The 25547-nt window shown below is 60.1% G+C and overlaps 1 protein-coding gene across 2 annotated transcripts; it reads left to right on the top strand.

The window, feature by feature from the left end:
* Window positions 1-8470: 8470 nt before the first annotated feature.
* Window positions 8471-21153, top strand: EEF1A2 (eukaryotic translation elongation factor 1 alpha 2). Of its 2 annotated transcripts, none has more exons than XM_042930437.1 (8): window positions 8471-8568; window positions 13408-13629; window positions 15304-15483; window positions 15899-16195; window positions 17658-17808; window positions 19162-19418; window positions 20082-20316; window positions 20946-21153. In XM_042930437.1, exons 2-8 carry the CDS (start codon window positions 13486-13488, stop codon window positions 21071-21073), a joined length of 1392 nt encoding a protein of 463 aa, XP_042786371.1. In that variant the 5' UTR covers window positions 8471-8568; window positions 13408-13485; the 3' UTR covers window positions 21074-21153. The 2 variants fall into 2 exon arrangements, with proteins under 2 accessions (XP_042786371.1, XP_042786370.1); XM_042930436.1 differs by lacking the exon at window positions 8471-8568 and adding an exon at window positions 11974-12077.
* The last annotated feature ends 4394 nt before the right edge of the window (window positions 21154-25547 follow it).

The following is a 25547-nucleotide window of genomic DNA, read 5'->3' on the forward strand; positions in this document are numbered from 1 at the left end:
TGGTGCCCCAGGCAGCAGCTTCTGCAGGCTTCTCCGGCACACGCACTGGCACCTCTGTAGGTGGAGTCACCATTTGCAGAAGAAAATAAAACAGCTGACTGGTATTTGGTGAACGATGTGGGGGCACTTTGTGTGGCCGGACGATGTCCTCGGGGGCCACAAGCCCCACCGCTGTTCCCGTTTTCCTGCCTGTAAGATGTAAACGCTTAGACCAGCACTGAGCACGTAGTGGTGAAAGTTAGACATGATCTTTATTAACAGTGCTTTTCACTGCTGGGAATAGCCTAATTTGTTTACTTGTTGGTTAAACAAAATCTACAGGAAGAGAGTTTGTGTCCGTCGTGCGCCCAATGGCTAAGAAAGAATCGGCCATGTAGTAGACATTCAATAGATACAGTTGATGAAAGGATGAATTGAGTAATGAAAGACATTACAGATTTCGGGTGTGAAGGGGTGAGGAGGTCAACAAATGTTCTCCCCAGAATGCGACTATACACCTGGGAAAACTGTCAGAAGCAACCGTTTTAGTGCTCAAGGCACACAACAAACTGAAAAGAGTTCATTCATCAAGAATTCTGAGTTTCAGGACAAAACCCAAAATTACTTGGCATGAAAGCCCCAGGAAAATCTCAACTGGTGTGGGAAACAATAAACAGGCCTGGGAGGCCCAGATGCTGGATGATCGGACTCAGGCTCGAAAGCACCTGTTACCAGCAACTGGGAGCATTCATACCGTGTGCTGCGGACCCAGCATCCGTCCGTGACGACAGCTCGGAAACGAGGATCAGAAAGGTTTTCAATCTAATACAGAGCACTGGCGAAGAGCTCATGCCAAGCACGTTCAGCATTGCACACGTTGGAGAAGGTCTGCACCCCCCGTCCAGGACTGGGATGAGGCAAGGACGTCCACTCTCGCTACAACTCCTCCACACCTCCTGGGAGTCTTAGCCGGTACGACAGGCGAGGAAAAGAAACACAAAGCGTATGGGTTGAGACAGAGAAATACAACTATCCCTGCTCACCGACAACATGATGGTCTGTGGTCACGGAAAGTACGCCAAGCGGATAGAGCAAACGTGACCGGCACGAGGCGGGGTCAGCCATATTGTGACACGCTGGCAATTTACAACTGGAAGCAGACATTTTTTTATTTTTATTTTTTTAAAGTTTATTAACCCATTTTGAGAGAGAGAGAGAACGTGCGCCTGTGTGTGAGTGGCGGAGGGGCAGAGAGAGGGAGAGAGAATCCCAAGCAGGCTCCACGCTCTCAGGGCAGAGCCTGATGCGGGGCTCAATCCCATGACCCTAGGATCATGACCTGGGCCAAAATCAGGAGCCTGACACTCAAACGACTGAGCCATCCAGGCGCCCCTAAAACATACCATTTTTAATAGTTACCCTCTGTCCGTGAAGCACTTAAGTATAAACCTAGCAAGACGTGTGTGCCCAAAGTGAAATGCCAAAGGAAGATGTCAAGCCAGACCTAAGTAAACGGAGACTCAACACAGCGAAGACCAGCTTCCTCCGAACTGATACACAGACCTAGGGCCATGCAAGTGAAAACAGACAAGCAGGTCCTAGAGTTGGTGTGAAAAGACAAATAAGCTACACTAACCGCAACATGTTTGAAGCCTAAGAACAAGGAAAGATCGCGGTACCCAGATCCTTTCATGGGGGGTAAGTTCTAAGTTCCCAGAACACGGACGTCACCGTTTTAGAGCGCGCATTTTCGCACGTTCGCAATGTAGTGCAGCCATCACCTCTGTCTAGTTCCAAAGCATTTTCATCTCCCCAAAAGGAAACCTTGTGCCCAGCAAGCAGTCCCTCCCCCAGCCCCGGGAACCACCAATCTGTGTCTGTCTCCGTGGAATCAGTGTCTGGCTTCTTTCCCTCAGCCTAGTGCTGTCCAGGTTCATCCACACTGCAGCACGGATCAGTACTTTCTTCTTCTCAAAACAACGTCTATTTTGGTAAAATACGCGTAACAACATTTACCACCTCAGCCATTTTCAGTGTGCGGTTCAGTGGCGTTAAATGTGCTCCCGATGTTGTGCGGCCTCAGAGCCACCTGCATCCGCGGTGGATTCATCCGCTGAAGCTGCGACTCTGTCCCCACTGACCCCCGTCCCGTGTCCTGTCTCCCGGCGGCCACCTCTCGCCCTTTGTCCCCGGGACTTTGGTGTCAGCATCTCCTGTCTGGCTGTGATGGGGGCTCCCTCCCGTCTTTATTTCCTCTGGTTTAACTTGTTCTCCTCCTCCTAGTTCCCTAAGTCTGAACGTTACATTGTCGACACGAGACCTTTCTTGTGTTTTCACGTGTGTTTATCGCCATAAACGTCCTCCTTCCGGTATTTTAGCAGAGTCTCTTATGTTCTGATACCTTATGTTTTCCTTTTCTCTCCTCTCCGAGTATCTTTGGAGTTTCCTAGCGGTTTCTTCTTCCAGAGTGTGTTGTTTAGTTTCTACAAACCTGTAGATTTTCTACTTCATCCTATTGTGGTTCAAGGAGATATTTTGTCGATCTATCTTTTAAAATCCAGCAAGATGCAGCCTGGGACCTGTCGTCGGCTCTCTGCTGGAGACCGCCCCGTGTCCTGCTGATGCGTGCTCTGTGTGTGTGTCTTAGACCTGCTTGGTTCATCATGTTAAGTCCTGTTTCCTTACCTTCCATCTGATTGTTTGGTCGTTATGGACAGTGGGGTACCGATGTCTCCAACAATTGTTGTAGGAATGCCTGTTTCTCCCTTCAGTTATGTCAGTTTGGGTTCATGTGTTTTGATGATCTGTTATATAGGTTCACAGTGCCTAATAATGTTCAGTATCTTTTCGTGTGCCCATCGACCATCTGCAGATCTCCTTTGGATAAATGTATATTCATACACTTGCCCATTTTTTAAAAGTTTATTTATTTATTTTTGAGAGAGAGGGAGAGAGAGAGAGACAGAATATGAGCAGGAGAGGGGCAGAGAGAGAGGGAGACACGGAATCCGAAGCAGGCTCCAGGCTCTGAGCTGTCAGCACGGAGCCCGACGCGGGGCTCGAACTCAACAACCATGAGATCGTGACCTGAGCTGAAGAGGGACACTTGACCGACTGAGCCACCCAGGTGCCCCTCCCCCTGCCACCCATTTTTAAATTGAGTTGTAAGAGTTCCTTATATATTCCGCACACTGGACCCTTATCCAACATGATCTGTAAATATTTTCTCCCATTCTGTAGGTTGCATTTTCACCGTCTTAATAGTGTCCTTTTTTTGCACAGAAGCTAAACATTTTCAAGTCCGGTTTACTTATTGTTTCTTTTGTTGCCCATGTATTTGGTGCCACATCTTAGAAACCACTGCCAAATCCAAGGTCATGAAGATTTACACCTGTGTTTTCTTCTAACAGTTGTATAGTTTTATCGGGCTTTTGATCCATTTTGAATTAATTTTTGTATATGGCACGAGGTAGGGGTCCAAATTCATTCTTTCGTGTGTATTTATCCAGTTATCACAGTGCTACTTGTTGAAGAGACCATGCTTTCCACATGCTGCCTGAGTCTGGCAGTTGCTATAAGACTATAGTAATCAGGTCAGCATGGCCTTGGCAAAGACACGGACATAAATCATTGTGACAGAAGAGTGTCCGGAAACAGCCCTCCCACACACATGCCCAACGGTGTTTTGAGAAGATGTGAAAGCAATTCGACAGAGAAAGTATAATTTTTTCAATAGGCGGTACTGGGAGAACTGTACATCTTTATGCAAGAAAAGTAACACGACCTAAATCCCACACCTTCTATAAAAATTAACTCAAAAACAGGTAATGTCTCCAGGTGGGACACATAGAACTTCACGGCTTTGGAGGAAAGTATGGGAGAAAATCTTTGTGATCTGGGGTTAGCCAATGTCAAAAGCATGAAAAGCATGATCCGTGTAAGAAAAATGTTGACGAACTGGACTTTATCAAAATGGAAAATTTTGTGTTGTGGATACAAGTACAAAAAGAGAAGCCACTGGTGGGGAGGAAATATTTGCAAATCAAATATCTAACAAAGATTTAAAAAAATTCTTTTAACATTTATTTATTGCTGAGCGACAGAGCATGAGCTCTGGGGAGGGGCAGAGAGAGGGAGACACTGAATCTGAAGCAGGCTCCGGGCTCTGGGCTGACAGCTCAGATACTGTAACGGGGCTCGAACCCACACACCGTGAGATCACGACCTGAGCCGAAGTTGGACACTTAGGCGCCCCTAGTTTGGCAGTTTCTTAACAGGTTAAACAGACACCTGTCACACGACCCAGCAGCCCCTACTCCTGGCATTTGCCCGAGAGGAACCCAGATGTGTTCACACAAAAACTTGCGTGCAAATGTCGACGGCAGCTTTATTCACGACTGCCCCAACTGGAGACAACTCAAATGTGATTCAGGGGAGAAGCGGGTAGATAACTTGTGTTTTCGCTGTATATGGAATATTATCCATCGATAAAAAGGAACAAAAGGTTGCGACACAGCGGCCTGGATGAATCTCCAAGGTGTTATGCTAAGGGAAAGAAACCCGCCCCAAAAGGGACATGGTGTAAGCTTCTGTTCACATGACGCTCCCAAGACGACGACGCCACAGTAATGGAGAACAGCTCAGCGGCCGCCGGGGCAAGAGGACCATCTAAGCATAAAGCGAGAGTGTGGAGGAGAGTTTTGGGGATGGGACAGTCTGTGTCCTGATCAACGTGGCTACAGTCATCTGTGCGTGCGCTAACATTCATCCAACTGTGTATTCCCCAGAGAGTCCCTTTTCTGTGTGACAACTTAAAAAGATAAAAACAAAAAATAATTCAAAAAGCACAGCCACCATAGTAAAAATGGATTCAGGTAAGAATCATCAATGAGTGTTGGGTTGAAAGAGGATTTCGATGAGGAACAGGATATCTACAGAATCCAAGGTGCATCCTCATTAATTAGCTCATACTTACGAGGGGAAAATAAAACTTTGCTACAGGCAAAGCTAGTGGCCACCACCGTCACTGGGTCGTCGGGGGTGACGTCCCCGTCAGGGAACTAACTGACGTGAGGCACCTCCCCTTCGGATGCGTTGGGGGAATACATGTTGCTCGGCGGGGATTCCCACCAGAAAAATAAAACTTGAACTCATTTGTGCAGAAACATCAGAAGCTCCAGAAGATGGAACTCTTCAAAGCAACTGGCCTCAACTCTTAAAAAATGTCAGTGTCATAAAAGACACAAATGGCAGAGGAACTATTTCCAATTAGAGGAGATCGGGACATGTGACTTGGGAAACCAGCGTTCGGTCCCAGACCGGGAAAAAGCTGCCGGGGTGGCTGGCGCCATCGGAACGGGGCTTGTAGACTGAAGTGTTGTGCCAATTGGAAGGACGCAGTCGAGTGCTGAGGGCAACGATTTACACAGCCCCTTCGCAAGTGGCTTGAAAAAAAGAATATGCGTAGACACACACACGGAGAATTGCATAGACGCACACAGAGAGGATTGCATGGACACACACACAGAATTGCATGGACACACACAGAGAATGAGAACGCAGATGGGCAGGCATTGACAATAGGGTGCCGGCGAAGGGCGCCCGACGCTGGGGGCACCTACTCTTGCAACATTTCTCTAAGTTTGCAATGATTTCAGAATAAAAAATGTACATGTGTGGAATCTACTGCTTCCGGCCACGGAGAAGTGGCAGGTGGCAGGCCAGCCCTGTGTCCATGGGGAAGCGTGGAGCTAGACCCAATTGCGGCAGCCGCCCCAGGCGGTGGGGGGCCCAGGGAGTAGGGCTTCGGGTGGAGGGAGGTGGGTTCAGCGGACCCACACTCGCAGGGTCATCCAAGTGGGCTCAGGCTGAGGCTGGGGCGCAGGCCGGCTGAAGCGCGGGGAGCGGCTCGGGTCTGTGCCTTCTGGCTGGGGGAGCCTGGGGGGCTCACGGAGAGCAGACACTACGGTCTGTGTCCTAGTGTACTAGTTATCTATTGCTGCATAACAAACGATCACAGGTTAGTGGCTTTACAAAACATGTGTTTATTGTGCACACCCAGCTCCCTGGGTCAGGAGTCCAGGCACGGCTTACTGGGTCCTCTGCTCAGGGCTTCAGAAGGGTGCCACCAAGCCATCAGTTTCCTTACGAAGCTCATGGTCCTCTTCTAAGGTCACATGGCTGCTTTCTTTGGCTGGACAGCTGGAGGCCACTCACAGCTCTTAGGGGTTCCTTGACCTGTGGCCCCTTACAGGCCTTCTCGTATCTTGGTAGTTCTCTTATTCAAGGCCAGGAGGAGAATCCCTCGTTCCGGTCTGTCTGCCGAGACAGGGTCTTAAATAACGTAGGCCAAGTAAGGGAGTTATAGCTCACCCCCTCTGTCATGTTCTGTTGGCTGGATGCAAGCCACAGGCTCTTTCTGCCCTCAAGGGGAAGAAGTTACTCCAGGGCATGAATCCTGGGGAGGGGGGGTGAGTTGAGATCAGAGCCAGAATATCAGCAGACATCCAATGCTGGGCACCACTGGTATCTGGACCTGGCTGGGGTGGAGAGACCTTCTGACTTATTTCTTTAAGAGATAAGACTACAGGGGCACCGGGCTGGCTCAGTCAGAGGAGCACACAACTCTTGATCTCATGGTCATGAGTTTGGGCCCTATGTTGGGGGTAGAGATTACTTAAATAAATAAAATTAAAAAAAAAAAAATAGAGAGATGGGGTGCCTGGGTGGCTCAGTCAACTTTGGCTCAGGTCATGATCTCACGGTTTGTGGGTTCGAGCCCCGTGTCAGGCTCTGTGCTGAGAGCTCAGAGCCCGGAGCCTGCTTTGGATTCCATGTCTCCCTCTCTCTCTGCCCTCCCCCACTCACACTCTTTCTCTCTCCAAAATAAATAAACATTGAGAGAGAGAGAGAGAAGAGTACCCACCTACAGTAATGTCTACTCTAGGACCATCTAAGAAAAGTTAAAGCTGAGCCTCATGAAAGGCTGGGGGACCAAGACTGAAAGTTGAATCTTATCAATCTGAGGGAAGTTATGTTGGGTGTTCCACAAATCAACACCAAAAAGCATGAAAACAAGCCCATACAGGCCCAGCGATTGAATGGCCACTAAAATAAGAACCCACAGTCTCCAGAGGAAGATAACAGAATCCAGAGTCTTTACAGAACGTTCAGTATTCAACCAAAAATTACTAGATGTGCAAAGAAATAGGAGAATTTCCTCATACCAGCAAGGAAAAAAGCCAGCGAGCAATCAATTTTCTCTCAGCGGTGAATTTATCCTTCAGTGCCTGCCCTATGGAACGATCTGCTCACCGTAAAGCAGAAATGCTTCAAGTAATTCTGTCCGTCATCACAGAGCAGGTTTTGAAGCAGGAGTTTAGAGCCAAGAGGCGGTGAACAGATGACGGCGCACACCTGTGGCTCCGAACCCCATCCCCGCGGTGTCCTCGCACAAGTTCACACACAGCGGCACACGGCAACCTTATCGTAGAGCGACACTGAACGCGGAACCCCGTACGGCAGTGAGAAGAAACAACTACCGTGTAGACCGTGTATGTGAAGTCTGAGAGTAGACAGCATGATGCACGGTCTAGGAAGTCAGGACAGTGGTCACCTCTGAGGGCACGAGGGAGTGTTCTGTTTCTTGATCTGGGTGGCCAGGTACATTTGTCATTTGTGCACTTTTCTCTAAGTATTTCCAAGGACAGTCCCCGCACCCACCCCCCAACCTTTTCTCTAACCAAGGACCAGCTTCCTCAGTCTTGCCAGTAGGGAGGGGGTCTCCCCTGGGGCAGGGGAGGCTCTGGACCTCCACCATTGATGGAGGCCACCAACAGCCTCCTGCGCCAGTCACCCTAAGACACCCACGAGGCCTCCTGCTCTGGAGGCAGGCTATTCCCAATTGCCCTGCCGAGGGTTTGCTCTACCTACGAGGTGAAAACATGGGCCCAGAGTTGCTAAGGAGCCTCAGGATCCCCAGGGTTGTCTGCCTGGAGACACTCCTCCTTGAACTGAGCACTGTGGCCTCTCCCTGCAGCACCTGAGGAGTGGGCAGTGGGTCTGTAGACCCTCCCCAGGGGCTCCCTCCGTCTCTGGGCCCCACCATAGGGGAGGCCCCTTCTTGGCCAGAGAGGCTGACCCATCCCCTGGGCTCTCCAGTGGCCCCCCAGCCTGCCATGGACCACATGGGGGGGGGCTGGGCCCCCCCTCCTCCTGGTGCTAGGCTGGAGCCCCAGACTCTGGGGGGCTCAGAGGGCAAAGCTCGCCAGACCCCTTCCCTGGTGGTGGCGCTGGGCTTGGGCAGGGCAGGGGTGGAGCTCTGGTGGCGGCAGGAAGCTGCCCTCCCAAGCACTGATGACACTAACCCAGGCTCTGGGTGGAGCGCTGCTCCTTCGCCATGGCAACAGCGCCCCGCTGTGTTGCTGGGGGACCAGCGGCCCCAAGTGCTGGTGGCTGGTGGCGGGTAGGGCAGTCCCCTGCCGCTGACCTTCCCTTCCCTGAGGGGCTGCGTCCCCCTCCTCGGGGCTTCCCACCCTCCAGGCACGCTGGGTTTCTTAAGGTGGACCGTTTGGGGGCCTAGATTGTCTAGTAAGTCACGCCCCGCACCCCGTTCCACTCGGCCCAGGGACCGATCACAGGGCTGGATGTTCGGTGGGGCCCCTGCCTAGCCTTGGGTCTAATTGGGGCGCAAGCGGCCGGCCAGCCACCCCCCCTCCAGCCCCGCCCCAGCCCTGCCACCAGGCGGCTCGGCCCCCAGGCCTCGCCCGCCGCCCCCTCTGGCCCCTACTTCTCTGATTTGGGGCCACGATCTCGCTTTTCCGTGGGGAGTTCAGCAGCCGACAGTTCCTCCTCCATGGACACCACCTAATGTGCGGACTCATGGGCAGCTCAGTTCCCTGGCTGTCCAGCCTGGGGAGCTGGGGGAGGGAGGACCTTGACCCCAAGGCCGTCCAGGGTCCTGCTGCCCAGGGAGGCTGGGAGATGAGATGTGACTGACCCCGCACGTGAGGGTGAACACCGGAAGTCCTGGGGACAGACAGGAGCCTGTGGCCCGAGGCCAGGAGTTGAGGTCATTCTGAGACACCCCAAGGCTGGAGGGTGTGCTCAGCCCTGACCCCCATCCTGCCCCCAAGTCACTGCCCGGGCAGCAGCTCCCAGGGTGACCACTGGCCTTGGCCCTGCAGGAAGGCACATGCCCAGCTGGTCAGTTATGCATTCGCAGGTTATTATTAACCCAGCAGTGACATCACCAGCAGCCAATAGGAGGAGGGTTTATTTCCAGGCTGACAGCTTGATAACGGTTAATTTTAGCTGGGTCTTCTTTCCACGGGCTCATGAAACCTCAGCCCGTCAAAGTGGGGGCTGCCTGTGTCTCCCCAAACAGCTTCCCGCTGGGGGTAGCTGGGGGCCACCGGAGGGGACAGAAGGTGTGCCGTGAGGCGGTGGCCCCTTCTTTGCTCCCCCTCCCCCGCCCTAACCACCCCCTTGGCTGCTCTGGGGGCCGTTGTGACTAGAGGCTCGGATTTGGGAGGGGGGTTGGGGGGAGTTGGAGGGGGAGGCGTGGCAAGCCTGACCTGGGAGGAGGGGAGGAGCGCAAGCGGGAACCGGCTGGCCTCTGTCCAGGAGTGACACTGGCCAGACTCAGGCCTTCCAAGCTGCCGGCAGGTTCCGCTCTCCTTGCTGTGTGACCTTGGGCACTGTGGCTTGTCTGTCTGTGCCCAGCTGACTCTTGGTCAGTGGGTGCCCTGCCGCCTGGTAGGCCCACCCAGCACTTGATGAACTCACAAGGCCTGGAGACGGGTTATTTAGTATTTGGTGTTCGGTTCTGTTCAGTGACCTGTAGTTATTAAATGCTATGCGACGGCGAGGAGGTGTCAGTTAGTTTGGGGACTCTGCAGTCGTACGGGCTTGTTCAGCACTGTCGGTGTCTCATTATGCAGTCTCACCGTCCAAGAGAGCTTGAGTGTCGCCACCGCGCCCAGCCTCCCAGGGCCCTGCAGGCTGCCCCGCTGCAGGTGCACGGGGCGCATCCTGGGGACACAGAGGCACCTTGGAGAAACCACCTGAGACCCCTCGGGGTCAGCGTGTAGGGCCTTCAGGGAGGATGCTGCACCCCACCGGCAGCGGCTGCTCCCCTGAGCAGCACCTCCCGGCACCGGCCTGCCCCTGGCAGGGGTGTCCCAATGTGATTCCGTCCCCACCAGGCTGACGGCTGTGGGTAAGCCCAGAGTAGGTGCGCAGTCCAGACCTGTTGACGGGGAGCGGTCTGCAGGCAGCCCGGGGTCCTGGGCGCTGGTGGTCCCTCTGGGGGAATGGGGGTGGGCGTCTCCAGGGGCCTGGGCCTCCCTCAGCCTTGGTTTGGCCCATCCCAGCTTCAGCCAATCCCGATGTCTCCCAGACCCCTGCTAACCTTCAGGCGGGAGGGACGCATTAAATATAGAGGGCAGCTGGGGGGGGGGGGGGTGGGGTGGGTCTCCGTTTCTTGCCAGGAGTTTATTTTTAATTCCTGGCTCCTGCGTGATAGTATCAGCAGCACTTGGAGGTGCCCAGAGTCATCTGTGAGCCCCTCCCTGCCTGAAAGGGCCAGGAGTCCGTCTGTCTGTGGGTGCAGACCTTGGTCCTGTGGGGCAGGGCCCCCCGTCCTCACAGCCCAATGGGACAGCCTGTCCCTCCCTCAGAGACCTCTCCCTGAGCAGGGGAGACCTGCTTGCCCTCCCCCCCCCCACTGTGCTGGGCCCCTTTACCCCCCCCCCCCCGACCTCTGAGGGTCCCATCTCTGAGGGCTCTCTCAGCCACTGCCCCCGTGCAAGGAGCTGGGCACCAAGCCTCTGCTCTCACCCACTCAACACACATTTCTAAAGACCCTGCAGTCACTAAGAAGAATAAGACAGGAGCGGTGGCCGGACGATGGCAGACGAGGCCACGGGGAGAGGTGCCAACGGCGGAGAGGCCTGTACGCTTGGTTTTCACACAACACATCGCTTCCCCGTCCCTCCCCTGAAAACCCATTTTGGCCATTGCCCTGGTCTGCCCAGGACCCTCAGAGGTCCCCCATCTGTGGCCTGGGACTCTGCTTCCCTGGGGGCTCCTGCCCGTCGTGCACACCAGGGCAGCCCAGGAGGCACCGGTGGGCTCTGGGAACAGACCTGGAGTGCTCCCTGCGTGGAGAGAGGCCCAGGGTGTTAAACAGTCCTTTCCAGAAGCCTCGCAGGGACGGTGGTGGAGGCGGATCGCCTCAGGCCTCAGGTCACTCTGCCGAACTGAGGGGACCCTGGACACAGCATTTTCAGTCTGTCCCATGGGGCCGGACTGGGGGCACGCCAGGGTGAGGCCACGTGGCAGACACCCGGGCACAGGGGCCTGGAAGCAAGCAGACTCCAGGGTCTCGGGGGAAGGACCCATTCCGCAGAGGCCACACTGAGGAGGCAGAACGGAGGCTTGTTAGTTCGGCGGGCACCAACCACGTGGAGGGCCAGGCCAGGCCTCAGTCCCTGACCTCAGTCCCCTGACCTCAGTCCCTGACCTCAGTCCCCTGACCTCAGTCCCTGACCTCAGTCCCTGCCCCCTCCTGGCAGAGGCCTTACCTGCTGCTACCCTGGCCCCACCTGTGTTTTCCGGTACCTGGGGCTGACCCCTGGCCGGAGACCTCCCTCGGCATCTGCAGTGCCGTCTCGCTCTCTCCAGGAGCGCCAGAGCCTGGCCACTCGGGCTCTGCTTCATCTGCCCTCCATCTCTGGCTGTTTCTCTCCCGTCGCCTCCCTCCTCTCCGTCTCCCTCCCCCTGCCCCCCTCTCTTCTCTCCGCGCCTCCCTGCCTGCACTCCCTCCGGGTGCGTCCGCGCCTTTGTCGCTCGCTCCCTCGCCGCATCTTTCTGTCGCGTCCCTGCCGCGCCCGCGCGCGTCCGCCGTCCCCGCATCCCCGCATCCCTCGCGTCCCCGCCCCGGCCCCGCCCGCCCCCCTCCCCCGCCGGTACCGCATTGCCGTACTGCAGGGGCGCGGTGCATTGCGCCCGCTCCGTCAATAGGTGGACCCCCTCCCGGAGAGATAAAACCGCCGCGCCGGCGCTGCTAGTCCCTCTGGCTGAGATCTCGGCTCTGGGTAAGGACGCTTGGCCTCCGGGTCTCCGGCTCCATCCCCAGCTTTCCGCAGAGGGCCCTCTCTCGGGGGACCGGACCTGGAGGCAGAGAGGGGCCAGGGAGGCGCCTGGCCAGGCTGCGCTGCTCGCCCGGGGCTTCGGCCAGCCATCCCACGCGCCCGGACCGGCACCAGGGTTCGGTCCCCTCGGGCGACAGGGGCTGGGGTGGGGGCACCGCGGTGGCGCTTGTTTATCCGGTGGTGGCGGTGGGGGAGCGGTCTTCTGGGCGGTGGCGATCGCCCTGCTGCCGTGACCTTGGAACCGGCTGGGGCCCTGCGGGGTTGGGGCAGGGTCGGCCTTGCTGGGGGCTGCTGGAGACGCCCGCGGAGGGGGAGGCAGTGAGAGCCCGGAGGCACTCACCACCCTGCCCCCACCGGGTGGGCCTAGGGGTGTCCGCTTGGTGTCTGCACCCTAGGGTGCACTGTTTCCCTCCCCCAGGCACCTGTCCCCTCCCGGGCTGCCCAGATTTCTTCACTGACCTCCAGGATGGGGCAGGGGCTGTGACCTGGGTTCTGACCAGAGGGAGAGGGGGAGGGGGTGCCCCCCTGCCCCCACCAGGCTGCAGGCATCGCTGTCTGGCTCTTGCTGAGCTTGGCTGCGGGGCCAGATTCTTCTCTCCTCTTTCAGAGCCGGCACCCCACTCCCTTGCCCTACTGTCTGCCCCCTGCCCGGGTCCGGGGAGGGCCCAAGCTATTCTAGGCCCCCTGTCTGGGCACCACCGCCTTGTCGGAGCTCTGGCCCAGCCTGTCTCCCCTGGTGCCAGCCTGCCTGGCAGGGATGAGGGGAAGATGGCTCCCTCTCTGCTGGAGGAGAGGAGTGGGGAGCACTGACCGTCTCTCCACCAGGCGACAGCTACGCTGGTGGGGGTGGGGCACAGCAGTGGGCCCGGGACTCCTGGTAGGGGAGAAGCATCAGGGACAGAGCCCCGGAGAGCGGAGAGCGGGGCAGGGTGACTCATCACCGGGCTCCTGGCTGGTCATGGGGCTCGCCCAGCTTGGCGCTCCTCCCCCCCTTCGGGGGGGTTAGCCTCCTTCATGGGGGTGCCCTGTGGGCACAGCACCCCGATATTTACTGCAGATTGGACTGCTGGGGCTTGCCACTTGACCCGAAAGGGCCAGGCCCAGGCTGGGGGGTGGTCTTCCCTCCCTACTAAATGTGGGAATGCGGCCCCTGCCTCGGGGCCAGGTGCGTCGTGGGCAGGGGTGGGGGTGTGCTGGCAACCTGGGCAGGGCAGTGTCTCTGCTGGCCTCCGTCTGAGGCTCTCCGTGGCCTGTCCCCCACCCCACCCCACAGAATCACTGCCCGACAGCCCCCTCATCCTGAGCCACAGCGCTCCAGCTCGGTCCGGCCCCTCCCCCCACCCCGGGCAGAATGGGCAAGGAGAAGACCCACATCAACATCGTGGTCATAGGCCACGTGGACTCCGGCAAGTCCACCACGACGGGCCACCTCATCTACAAGTGCGGAGGCATCGACAAGAGGACCATCGAGAAGTTTGAGAAGGAGGCAGCGGAGGTGAGCCTGGGGGCCCCTGTCTTTTTCGCCACACTGAGGGGACAGCTTCCCGCCTTGGAGGCCGGGCTGGCGCGTCCCTGACTCCAGGCACAGCTGATCTCCTCCAGGGCACGAGGGCGTGAGCCCTAAAGGAAGCCGCGTGGGGGACAAATATCTGAGAGAGTCCAGGTGGAGTGGCACGGGGGGGGGGGGGGAAGTGGGGTTGCCTCCTTCTGAGGATGTGCTTGGTGTTGGCGGGGGAGGGGTGGCCCGCTGGCTCTGCCCCTGGGGCAGGGGAGGTGGCCTGGACGCAGCATTTCTGCTGCCCCCCTGCCACAGCAGGCTCCGGAACTCTCTGCCACACCAGACTTGAGAACCTGGAACGGGTGGGGTTCCCGTGTCCCCGGGGCCGAGTGCTGGGGCTGCAGGCACTGCTGCCCTCACTTGTCCCGGGGCTGGGCCACGACTCAGGGTGGCTATTAATAGCTCACTGATGGGCACCCGGCCCCAGCCCGTCAGCTCCACTTTCTCATGCTGGGCTGGGGAGGGCTGCTTGTCCAGGGCGGCACTCTTTGGGGGGGGGGGGGGGTCCTGGTTGCCTGGTGAGGATGAGAGGGGCCCCGGTGACTGAGCTTTCTCTCAAGTGGCAGAGACCCCCGAGTGGGAAGTGGTCACGGAGTGGGGGTCTGCTCTTTGCGATCCCTGCCCCCACCCCTGGGCTCTGGGAGAAGCCCCCGTGTGGGGGGCTGTAAGGGTCCTCTCCTGGATGACAGAGGGGTGGGGGCCAGGGCCCAGGAGGAGTCAGTTGCTGGCCTGGGCTGACCTCGCTCGGAGTGTGTGTGTGTGTGTGGGGGGGTGCGGGCCGCCTCCCTCCGCGCCTGGGCCCAAACGCTGCGTCACTCCCTCCTTCCCCGCGGGTTTGGCGCTGGGGGGGGGGGCCGTGGGTGTTCGCAGGATGTCTGATTCAGGTCTAGCTGGGTCCCATCTGGGTCCTGGCAGGGCGGCCCTCCTGGCCGGGCAGCCTCACATCAGCCCAGCTGGGCGGCAGTAACCACAGCTCTGGGCCCGGCACGGGGGCCTCGCTGGGCTGGGCACAGGTGTTTGCAGGTGGGGCGAGGAAGGGGAGGAGGGGCCTCAGAGCTACTAGGAAGCCTTGGCTGTCTGTAGAAAGAGCTGGAAAGCCCGGCCCTGCCATGCAACCTCATCCAATTTCCTTTTTATTTTTTGTCTTAAAAAAAATCACAGAGGGATTTTGGGCTTGACACCTCGACAGTGGTGTTGCAGGCCTGTGGCTGACGCAGCGATCTGCGCCTGCGGGTGCGGCTGTGGGTGCGGGGGTCGCCAGCTTCAGATAAAGGGGAGCCCCCAGCCAGGGGAGGGGTTTAAATCGCCTGGGGGCTTCTCCGCAGGCCTGACTCCCAGGCCCTTGCGCCACCTACTGGTGGACATTCAGATGGCAAGCATCGAGGTGGCAAAGGCCAGACCTGGGGACACAGGATGGCAGGGCTGAGGTCGAGGTGTCCCTCAGAGGTCCTTGCATCTGACTCCCTCACTCCGGAGATGGGATCGGGGTCCTGGGGTTCCAGTGGGGAGCGAGGGAGGCTGTCACCCAGGTCCCTCCGCTGTGACATGCTGCCGTGGTCCAGGGGCTGAGTCCCAAGCCCCTCCCTGAACCATCCCCCCCGCTCCCCCCAGATGGGGAAGGGCTCCTTCAAGTACGCCTGGGTGCTGGACAAACTGAAGGCGGAGCGGGAGCGTGGCATCACCATCGACATCTCCCTCTGGAAGTTCGAGACCACCAAGTACTACATCACCATCATCGATGCCCCCGGCCACCGCGACTTCATCAAGAACATGATCACTGGCACGTCCCAGGTGGGCAGGGCTGCAGGGGGCCGAGGGGGCACCCGTACAGTACACACCTGGGGGCCCGGGAGCCTTGAGGGGTAGCTGGGTTTCCTCTGCTCCCTTGCCAGGGCACAAGGAGAGAGAGGGAGAGGAGAGGGAGAGAGAGATAACCTCATCACACCTGGACAGAGTCCCCCACAGAGCTGACTAAGGGCCCCATCATCTCAGCTAGGCAGAGGTGCCCACAAGGACCGCTGGCCACTGTCAGGGCCGCCTTTGCAGACAGACAGACCCAGACACTGTCAGGCCATTCACACGGACGGACGAGCCCCTGCTGCTGCCCCTAAGGCCTAGACCCCGAGGGCCCGTCCCGGGGCAGCTGTCTGGCGGGGCCCGGTGCGAGGCGGGGCCCGGGGCTCACCGCGCCTGACCTGCCCGGCAGGCGGACTGCGCGGTGCTCATAGTGGCTGCAGGAGTGGGTGAGTTCGAGGCGGGCATCTCCAAGAACGGGCAGACCCGTGAGCACGCGCTGCTGGCCTACACGCTGGGCGTGAAGCAGCTCATCGTGGGGGTCAACAAGATGGACTCCACGGAGCCCGCCTACAGCGAGAAGCGCTACGACGAGATTGTCAAGGAGGTCAGCGCCTACATCAAGAAGATCGGCTACAACCCCGCCACTGTGCCCTTCGTGCCCATCTCCGGCTGGCACGGCGACAACATGCTGGAGCCCTCCCCCAACGTGAGTTGCCCGGGGCTGGGCTGGGGGGGACGGGGCCGCTCGGAACCCTGCCCGGGAGCCCAGGGCCCTGGGTCAGAAGGCCTGTCCGTAGGCTCCCCTCAGCCCCGCTGTGTTCCCTTAACCTGCATGACCCTGGGCACCTGGCCCCGTGGGTGTCTGCCTGGCGGGCCGCCGCCTCCTCGGGGCCTAGGCGCTGTGCCCATGAGGCCAGCAGAGGCCCCTTCTCTGGCCAGGGGTACCGGCTCTGGGCAGGCAGTGTGGGAGCAGCGGCCGCCACGGCCTAGGCCCAAGCGCTCTGTCGCAGGAGGCTCTGCCCTTATGGGGTTGGTTGTCGTCTCCCCGGGGTGTGGAGCGGGCTGGGCTCTGGGAAGGGCCGAGGCCCGGCTCTCCGCTGGCCAGCTGGGAAGTTTCTGGCTCCCGCAGCCGGCATCTCAGGGACTCTGACTCAGCGGGAGGTGACGAGGTGGGGCCCGGAGTGGTTTTCAGAACGTGAGAACAAGGGCCTGGACGCGGTGAAGGCAGAGGACGGCGCTGGCCTAGAAGGGTGGCCATTTGGTCCAGCCAGTGCTGCAGCCACCCACACTGAGCTGGGCGGGCGTGGAGGGGGCCCTGGGCCGAAGCCGGGGACCCTGCCCCCGTCCCGCTAGGCTGCATGCTCGCATGTGGTGGGTCCCGCACAGGATGTCACGGAGCAACCAGTGAGCCGCCACTCCCCACCCTCCTGGCAGGGCCGACAGAACACCCTAGCCCTGAACTTCCCGCTCCTGACCTGCTGCTCAGGGAGCCGTCTGTTGATCTGTGGTGCCGGGAGGACACAGCCCCTGGGAGTGGACTGGGCAGCACTTCCGGCCCCCTCCCCTTCTCCCTGCCTGTGGCCAGTGGGTCGGGGGGCTCCAGGCAGGAGAAGCCCTGGGCCATGCCGGGTCAGCCGTGCCTGGAGACAGGTGGCATAGCGGTTGGGGGCCGAGGCTGGACCCTCTGCCTCTAGCCTGGCCACTGGCCGGACTCTGGCCGCTCCCGCTCTGGTGCCGGCCCTGCCCAGGGATCTGAGGGCTGCCAGAAAGAGGGGCTGAGCTGGGCTGGGCTCCATGTTGGACGCTTATTCAGGGGTGCCAGAACCCGCCTCCGTCTGAGTGCGGTGTGAGCAGTCTGGGCTGGGGAAGGGGCCCCGCTGTTTTTTCGCCAGACCTGCTTTCCCAAGGCTTCTGTGATGTTGGGAGTGTGGCCCGGGGCTGGGGATGGTGCAAGGCTGCGCAGCGTCTCGATGGCATGAACAGGCTTGGGGTGAACCGTTGGCCATTAGGTAGCGGTGAGTCCCGTGCTCCCCTGCTCCCCAGGCCCTCTCAGGTCACATGCCTCCACCGGGATTTCTGGAAAGTCCTGGGGAGGCCCTGGGGCTGTGGGGCAGGGCGGGGCAGGTGGAGGCGGTCTCTGCCTCCAACGACACCTTCTTCCTGTCCAGATGCCGTGGTTCAAGGGCTGGAAAGTGGAGCGTAAGGAGGGGAACGCCAGCGGCGTGTCCCTGCTGGAGGCCCTGGACACCATCCTGCCCCCTACACGCCCCACAGATAAGCCCCTGCGCCTGCCACTGCAGGACGTGTACAAGATCGGCGGTGAGTGACGGTTCAGTGCTTGACACACGCCGCTCCACCTCAGGCAGCTGGCCCAGCCCACCCTGGCCGGGTCTACCCCTCACACCCAGCTCCTGAGACCAGGGCCCCTGACAAGGAGGGTTGGAGGCCAAGTTATCTGCCTGTCCCTCAGTGCTGCACACTTTCTGGGGGCCGTCCATCCACCTGTCCATCTCCCATCCATGCTCCATCCATCCATCCATCCATCCACCATCCATCCATCCAACCCATCCATCCACCCCATCTATCCATCCATCTGTCCATCCACACGTCCATCCATATGTCCATCCACCACCCATCAATCCACACATCCATCCATCCATCCATCCATCCACCTGTCCATCCACCATCCATCCATCATTCATTCATCCATCCATCCATCCATTCATCTCTATCCAGACGACTGTTTACCCCACACATTCATCTGTCCATCCATCCATCTACCCAACCATCTGCCTATCTGTCCATCCAGACATCCACCCACCCCTCCCATCCATCTATCCATTTATCTGCCCATCCATCCATCCATCCACACACCTACCCACTCTTACCCGTTCATCCATCTGTCCAGGGTCTTTCTCTCTTCAAGTAAGCACTGAGCCCTGTGCCAGGAGTTGGTGGCATAAGGGTAACTCACATGTCCCCTTCCCCCATGACCATCCCAGTCCTGTGGGAGACATGACCTACCCCAGGCATGAGAAATGCTATTCGTGAGATGACAGAGAAACCACAAGCAAACATGAGGCCCACAAGGAGCACCGTGGAGACCCCCAGCCAGGGGGCTCGTGCAGAACGGGGGTGTCACACTCACCTCGCTCAGAAAACAGCCACCAGCCTCAATGTCTGTCATACCACAGCCAGGGATATGGGAGTAGGGTCTCCCTGCACGCACGCTGGGGGACCCCGCATAGCCACTGAGCAGGCACACAGGCGTCAGCGGATCCATGAGAAGCGCTGGTGCCACAGTGTCCCTCTGGGGGTGGCTCCCCGAGACAGGCAGGCAGTCCTGGGTGGATGACCTTGACCCGTGCTGCTGCTGCTGCCTCGCCAGGAGGGGCCTCAGAGAAGGGAGGGGTCCCCACAGTACCGCCCCCGGTCGAGATGGGCCTCCCTCTGCCCATGCTCCCCCCCCCCCCCCACTTTGCTCCTGCCCAGCACGACTAGGGGTTCTTTCTTGTTCAGTCCTCTCTGTTCCCGACAGAACAGGCCAGGGGAGCCTCCAGTTCCGTCTGAACCTCAGTGTCCGCCTTGTCTGGGGTCTCCCCCGTCTCTGCACTCTGCCCGTGTGGCCACACCTCTCCCCTACCCCTCACAGCCCTCTTTCCCTCCACCCAGGCATTGGCACCGTGCCCGTGGGCCGAGTGGAGACGGGCATCCTTCGGCCGGGCATGGTGGTGACCTTTGCACCCGTCAACATCACCACGGAGGTGAAGTCAGTGGAAATGCACCATGAGGCCCTGAGCGAGGCCCTGCCTGGCGACAACGTTGGCTTCAACGTGAAGAACGTGTCGGTCAAAGACATCCGCCGAGGCAACGTGTGTGGGGACAGCAAGTCCGACCCACCCCAGGAGGCTGCCCAGTTCACTTCCCAGGTGCGTGGCTGCAGAGGCCGGTGTGGCCCGTTCCCTCAAGGGTGGTGGGGCTGTCATCGCACGGTGCTGGGTGCCCCTTAGCCTGGCGCCTGGGAAAACGTAGACCCCCGCTTTACAAACGAGGCCACCCAGGCCTGGAGAGGCTGGATCAGGGCTGAGGACACTCACGGGAAGAGCGGACACCGGAGGGGCCCGGCCTCTGAACCTCACGGAGGTCCCGCTTGAGTCCTGAACATGTTTTTAGTAGTTTATTGCCGGAGACATCTCTACATTTTTCTTTTCTTCTCTTCTCGACATTTTCACGGCACCCTCTTGATCACCTCTTCGTGTGACAACAGGTGTAAAAATTGGCTTCCTTGACATATAACCGAAGTGTAATAACTGAGGTCCGCTTTTCTCATCCCCCTGCCTCAGCTCTGGCCGGTGCAGACAGTATGAGTCCTGCCCAGTGGCCCTTCATGCAGTGCACTTGCTGGCTGTTTCTCTCCTGTGGTTTGCCAAATGCTTGATGAGGACCCTGGGGTCCATGTCAGGGGTGTGGGTCCCTGACCTTTCCCCACGGCCAGCACCTGGGCCCCTGGGCCTAAAGCTTCGCTCCGATGCCGTCTCACCCCCTCTGGGCACGCCTGACGGCCTTGTGCCCTTGTGCACCTCTTCCTCCAGGTTATCATCCTGAACCACCCAGGGCAGATCAGTGCCGGCTACTCACCGGTCATCGACTGCCACACGGCACACATCGCCTGCAAGTTTGCCGAGCTGAAGGAGAAGATTGACCGGCGCTCGGGCAAGAAGCTGGAGGACAACCCCAAAGCCCTGAAGTCCGGTGACGCAGCCATCGTGGAGATGGTCCCTGGGAAGCCCATGTGTGTGGAGAGCTTCTCACAGTACCCACCTCTCGGTGAGCTGGGCAGGTGGTGGAGGGAGGTGCGGCCTGGGTGGGGCTGGTCCGGGCTGCCAGAGGACCACTTCCTGGTGGGGGGTTTGGCGGGGGGGGGGGGGGGGGTCCTTCAGTTTGCCCCGCTTAGAGTTTAGCAGGAGACCTGCGGCCTCCATCCCATGCATGAAGCAGCCCTGCCGGCCAGCTCTGGGATGGTGTCCTCCTCTGTAGATGAAGGCCCCGGGCCCCATAGCCAGTCTAGTGGCAGCATTAGGGCTGACTGCCGGAGCTGGACAGCAGCTGGCTGGCCGCACACACGTCCCTGGGATAACCCACCGGCCTCTATGCGAGAGCTGCCTTGTGCAGGCTGCCGGCCAGCTTCGTCGTAGCTGTGCCTCGCCAGGCGCGCTCCAAGAGCGTCCGCGCGTCCTGGGACCCCCACACGCCCGGGGCGGGTCCTGCAGTCGTTCCTGCCACCCGAGAAGCTGATAGCGCTAGCGTCCCACACTCCTCGGGCCGTGGCCGCACCGCGCCACCTGCAGCCCCGCAGGGCAGGTAGCAGCGGGCGCGAGTGCGCCTGCGCCCGGCGTGTCCCGGCCGGGGCGGGGCCAGGCCGGCCCTCGCCCACCCCTCACGCCCTCTCCCCGCAGGCCGCTTCGCCGTGCGCGACATGCGGCAGACGGTGGCCGTGGGTGTCATCAAGAACGTGGAAAAGAAGAGCGGCGGCGCCGGCAAGGTCACCAAGTCCGCGCAGAAGGCTCAGAAGGCGGGCAAGTGAAGCACGGGCGCCCGCGGCGCGACCCTCCCCGGCGGCGCCGCGTACCGGCCCCGCCCTCGGCCCCGCCCCCGGCCCCACCCCCGGCCCGGCGCCCCGCCCCCCCGCCAGGCGCATGTCTGCACCTCCGCTTGTAAGAGGCTCTCGGTCAGCGACTGGATGCTCGCCATCAAGGTCCAGTGGAAGTTCTTTAAGAGGAAAAGCGCCCCCGCCGCCCCCGCTTCCGCGCCCAGACTTCGCCGCGCTCAGTGCCCGTTTTACCAATAAACTGAGCGACCCCAGAGCCGTGTGCGCCTGCTTCTGGGTGGGGTGGGGTGGGCGGGGGCCGCCCTGCGCTCTCTCCTAGCCCCTTCCTTCCGGCCCAGATGGCCTCCCGCGTTTACCCAGGGTGGGTGGTGGGGCGGGGGTCCCCACACACGCTGTGGCCCAGTACTGGAGGCCCGATCCGCAGTGCAGCTGGTCTGGCTGGCTACGGAGGGGGGCGAGTTTTGGAATGCCCTCCTGGGGGCATCCAGCACAATCAGTCACTTCGGATCCACAGAAGGGGGCTGACTGTTTTGACGGTCTCTGAGAGCTGAGGGCTCCTCCCCAACCAGTGATTGTCAGGCACACTGGCCCCCCGCGTCTCACTCTCCTCCCCAGCCAGTCACCTGTGGCTGGAGGGGCACCACCACCTACATCCCGCTCCCGGCTCCTCAGCTGAGCCCTCCCCTCGCCCAGGAGCTCCAGCTGCGCAAAACCCTAGAGAAAGCCCTGACTTTGGTCATCAAGGTTGGGGGTGGCGGGGGGGGGGGGGGGGATGGCAGGCCCACCCCTGCTCCCCCATCCCTGCTCCAGGAAAGCAGTCCCAGCCTGTGCCCGCTGTTGGTGTTGCAGAAGGAGCTCGGGGTGGGGGTGGGGATGGGCAGCTGGGTCACCCAGGCTCACAGTGCAGACTCCGTTGCCTGTGGTGGGGAATGGGCTGGGGGCTTCCCCTCCAGGGTGGGCAGCAGGCCAACCACGTGAGTCTCCTAGGGTCACTGCAACAAATCACCTCAAACTGGTGGCTTAAAATGACAGAGGTGTCCTCTCTTACCGGCCAAAGTCACCACCAGTGGGACAAAATTCAGGCCTTGGCAGGGCTGTGTTTGCCCCAGAGGCTCTAAGGGAGGGTCTGTTCCTCACCTCTCGCAGCTTCCGGTGGCTCCAAAAGTGGCTTGGCTTGTGGCTGCGTCCCTCCAAGGTCTGCCCCATGGTCACGTGGCATCCCTTCTGTGTGTCAGATCTCTTTCCGTCCCCTCTTATTAGGATGCATGTAGTTGGCTTACATGACAATCCGGGCTAGTCTCCTCATCTTGAGATCCAGGATTTAGTCACTTCCGCAGGACCCTTTCTGGCCTCACAGGCCCCATCAAGGTTCCAGGGACTGGGAAACCTGCGGGGGCACAGGCAGGCCACCACACTGGATGAGGCTGCCAGCCAGGAGAGATGGGCCGCGGAGGGGCCGCTGTGTGTCCCCACCTGTCCCAAAGCGAGCACGGGTCTCAGGCAGGCGCATGAACAGCGTGTGATGAGAAGGAAGGGCCGAGTAGCCAGGCAGAGTGCGGTTCCCAGTCTGTGTCCCGGGCAGTGGCACTGGTGCGGCAAAACCACATGGGAAGGGTCTGGGTTGATCTGTGGAGGCCGCCAAGGGAGATGGCCTGAGCAGGAAAACACAGACACAGGAAACCCAGTCAAATTTGGATTTCAGATAAACAGTGGATAATTCTTTAATATGTCCTATGCAGTATTCACACCAGAAAAGTCCTTGTTCTTTATCTGAGATTCAAACTGGACTGTCTGTTTTGTCTGCGACCTTGGGAGACCAGGTGCCTCCTGATGCAGGCTACCGCCACTGGTGGGGGACCCGCTGACCCTGCAATCTGTCTGCTCCAGGAGGCTGTCAAGTCGAAGAAAGCTGTGAGCCGGGGACAGGGTATGAGTGAAAGAAAGCCCCACTGGGGTGAAAGCACTTCATGGTCTGTAGTGGTCCCTGACCTCCTGTCCCAAGCTGTCGCCACCTGGCTCCCTCTGGGAGTCCTGGTCACCTAGACACTTCAGGTGGGACGAGGTCAGGTCCTGCCCACCAGAGGTCTGTGCTCACAGCCCCTCTGCTGGCCCCGGGTGAGGTGATGGAGGCAGGCCCAGGAGGGTCCAAGCGCCCGGATCTGGAGCCTGGCAGGGCTCCGGGCCTTGAAGCACCCCTGCCTGGTACCAGGCTCAGCGTATGGCCCACGGGACGGGCAGGGGATCGCGGCTGGAGGAGGCAGAAACCCGGGGCCTCAGCCCGGCGGGGTGCGGTGGCTCTGGGCCTCCACAGGGGCAGCACGCCTCCCCGGGATTTTCCCCAGGGTCCAGCAAGGGGGCTCCCCTGCCTCCAGCACTCTGCCAGCAGGACGGCGGGAAGTGCCCAGGCTGTTCCTGGAGCCGTCCACACTCGGAAGGTGGGTTTCTGGGGTCCGGTGGGCACTGGCCACACCTTGGGCTTGAGACACTGCAGGGAGATGAGCCCCTGTCACAGGGGAGGGCTGGGGTGGGGGGACTCGCACAGCCTCTCGTGTGACACCCTGGCCCTCGGTTCTCACCCCGTCACACAGTGACAAACGTGTGGCGTCATCACACGTCACGGCCTCTGGAAAACACATATAAGAGAGAACAGTAGTGACAGAGACAAGGTCTTGGTAGGACTACGGAAGCAGTTTCGACCTCTAGGGCCTTCTAGAAGGTTCTTGGGACCTGAGGGGCCCAGACCAAACTTTGACAGCCCCTGGTCTCAGTAGCATTGCAGGTGGCAAGGCGCCAGGGACAGAGCAGGTGTTTGAATGAGCGGCACTAAGTGCGTGCTCGCAGGTGCGGCCGGCGGGCTCCCCTCCTGTCTCTGCTGCTGTCCAGCTCCGGAGTGGCCGCTGGGGCCGTGGCGGTGGCCTGCAGGAGTCAGGTGGGGGTGCAGGCTTGGGGTGTGGAGGGAGCTGGGGGGCCCTCCTTTGCCCCAGTGGCGGGGGGGCCCTTTCCTACCGCAAGCAGGGGCTGCCGAGCAGGGTAAGGGGCAGGGTCCACCGGGCTTGGGGGGTAGGGTGTCAGCTTGAGGAGCCCCATGGGCAGCTGGGCGGGGTTGTGGGTGGGGGAGGGTGGGCACCACAGCCCTACGGTGCCGCCCGGGGTGGGGGAGCCACAACCTCAGGCCTGGGGGACCAAGCCGGGGACACGGAGTGGCACTCACAAAGGGCTCGTGTGCCTGGGCTGCCGAGGAAGATGTGGAGGCCCAGGGAGGTGCCCTGCCTGCCGGCCACAGGGCTGGCTCTGGCCTGGGCTCAGGGAGGCTACACCTGAAGTCGGGGCCTTGGGGCCAGATGCTACCACCCTTGCTCGGCTGTGAATAATTTAAAGCAGGACCCCCGGGACCCCACTGGCAGCTTCGCTCTTCACTTTGGGTGCCTCTGAAAAATTCATGAGTCTGTGGGGTCCTGCTGAGCTGGCCAGATCTGATCTGTCTCCTGCCCTTGTCTGCCCAGGGCTCCTGGCGCCCTCCCCTCAAAGCAGAAAGCGTGTTCTCACCGTCCCCCGGGGTCCAGGGTAGCCCTGGCAGTGACAGTTTTGGGTCCGAGCAGCAGTTTCAGACCCAACAATGGGATTTTGGGGTTCCTCACAAGAGAGCCACCGTCTTGTGGGTGGCCGTGGGTGAGTCCCCTCCTGGGTGCCCTAGTGTGGCTCAGACTGGGACCACGGGAGTGCCCCTGGCGCGTTCCCAGTGTGGGCTCTGCGTTCCTGTGCGTGACCCGGATGTGGAACTCTGCGCATCCGTGTGTGGCTCCGTGGGGTGTGGGGAGAACTCGGTGGGCGTCGCGGAGCCCTCGGGAGCTGGTGCGGTGTGCGTGCGCACGTGTGTGTGCAAGTGCCTGAGGGTGTAGGTGATGTGCGTGCACGCACGAGCGCGTGTCCCGGCCCTTCCTGTGCCGCTGGCAGGCTGCAGAGTCAGAGCTGAGCTCCTGGGAGGCATCTGTGGGAGGCCGGGTCCAGGCCTTGCCGGCAGTCCTCTCTGTCCCATAGCCCTGCGGGGAGAAGCTAGCGGGGGCGGGCGCACCGTCAGGGGTACGATGTCTCAGTTGCTCTCAACGCCGCTGGGGTGAGTCCGTGGGAGCGGAGCACGGTGTCAGTAGGAGATTCAGGGTGCCGGCTCCTTTCCTGGCCTCACGTGCTGCTCCCGGTGTCTCACCGTGGGGGTCAGCGGGGGAGGAGGTGAAAGAGGGTGGAGGGGGCCTCGAGTCAAGACCAGCCCAGACACGGGCTCGTGGGCCGGGAGTCGGGCCGTGGCGGCGGCCGGCAAGGAGGCCCAATCAGCCTCATCACAGCAGGGTCTGGGCCCGGACTGGGTCTGAGTGGGGGCCAAAGCCAGGGTTGGGGGAGGTGACGGCATCTGGGTTCTCCTTATCCTGTGTCCACCTTGGGCAGAGTGGGTGGG

Source organism: Panthera leo, chromosome A3 (genome assembly GCF_018350215.1).
Source record: "Panthera leo isolate Ple1 chromosome A3, P.leo_Ple1_pat1.1, whole genome shotgun sequence".
Classification (NCBI taxonomy): Eukaryota; Metazoa; Chordata; class Mammalia; order Carnivora; family Felidae; genus Panthera; species Panthera leo.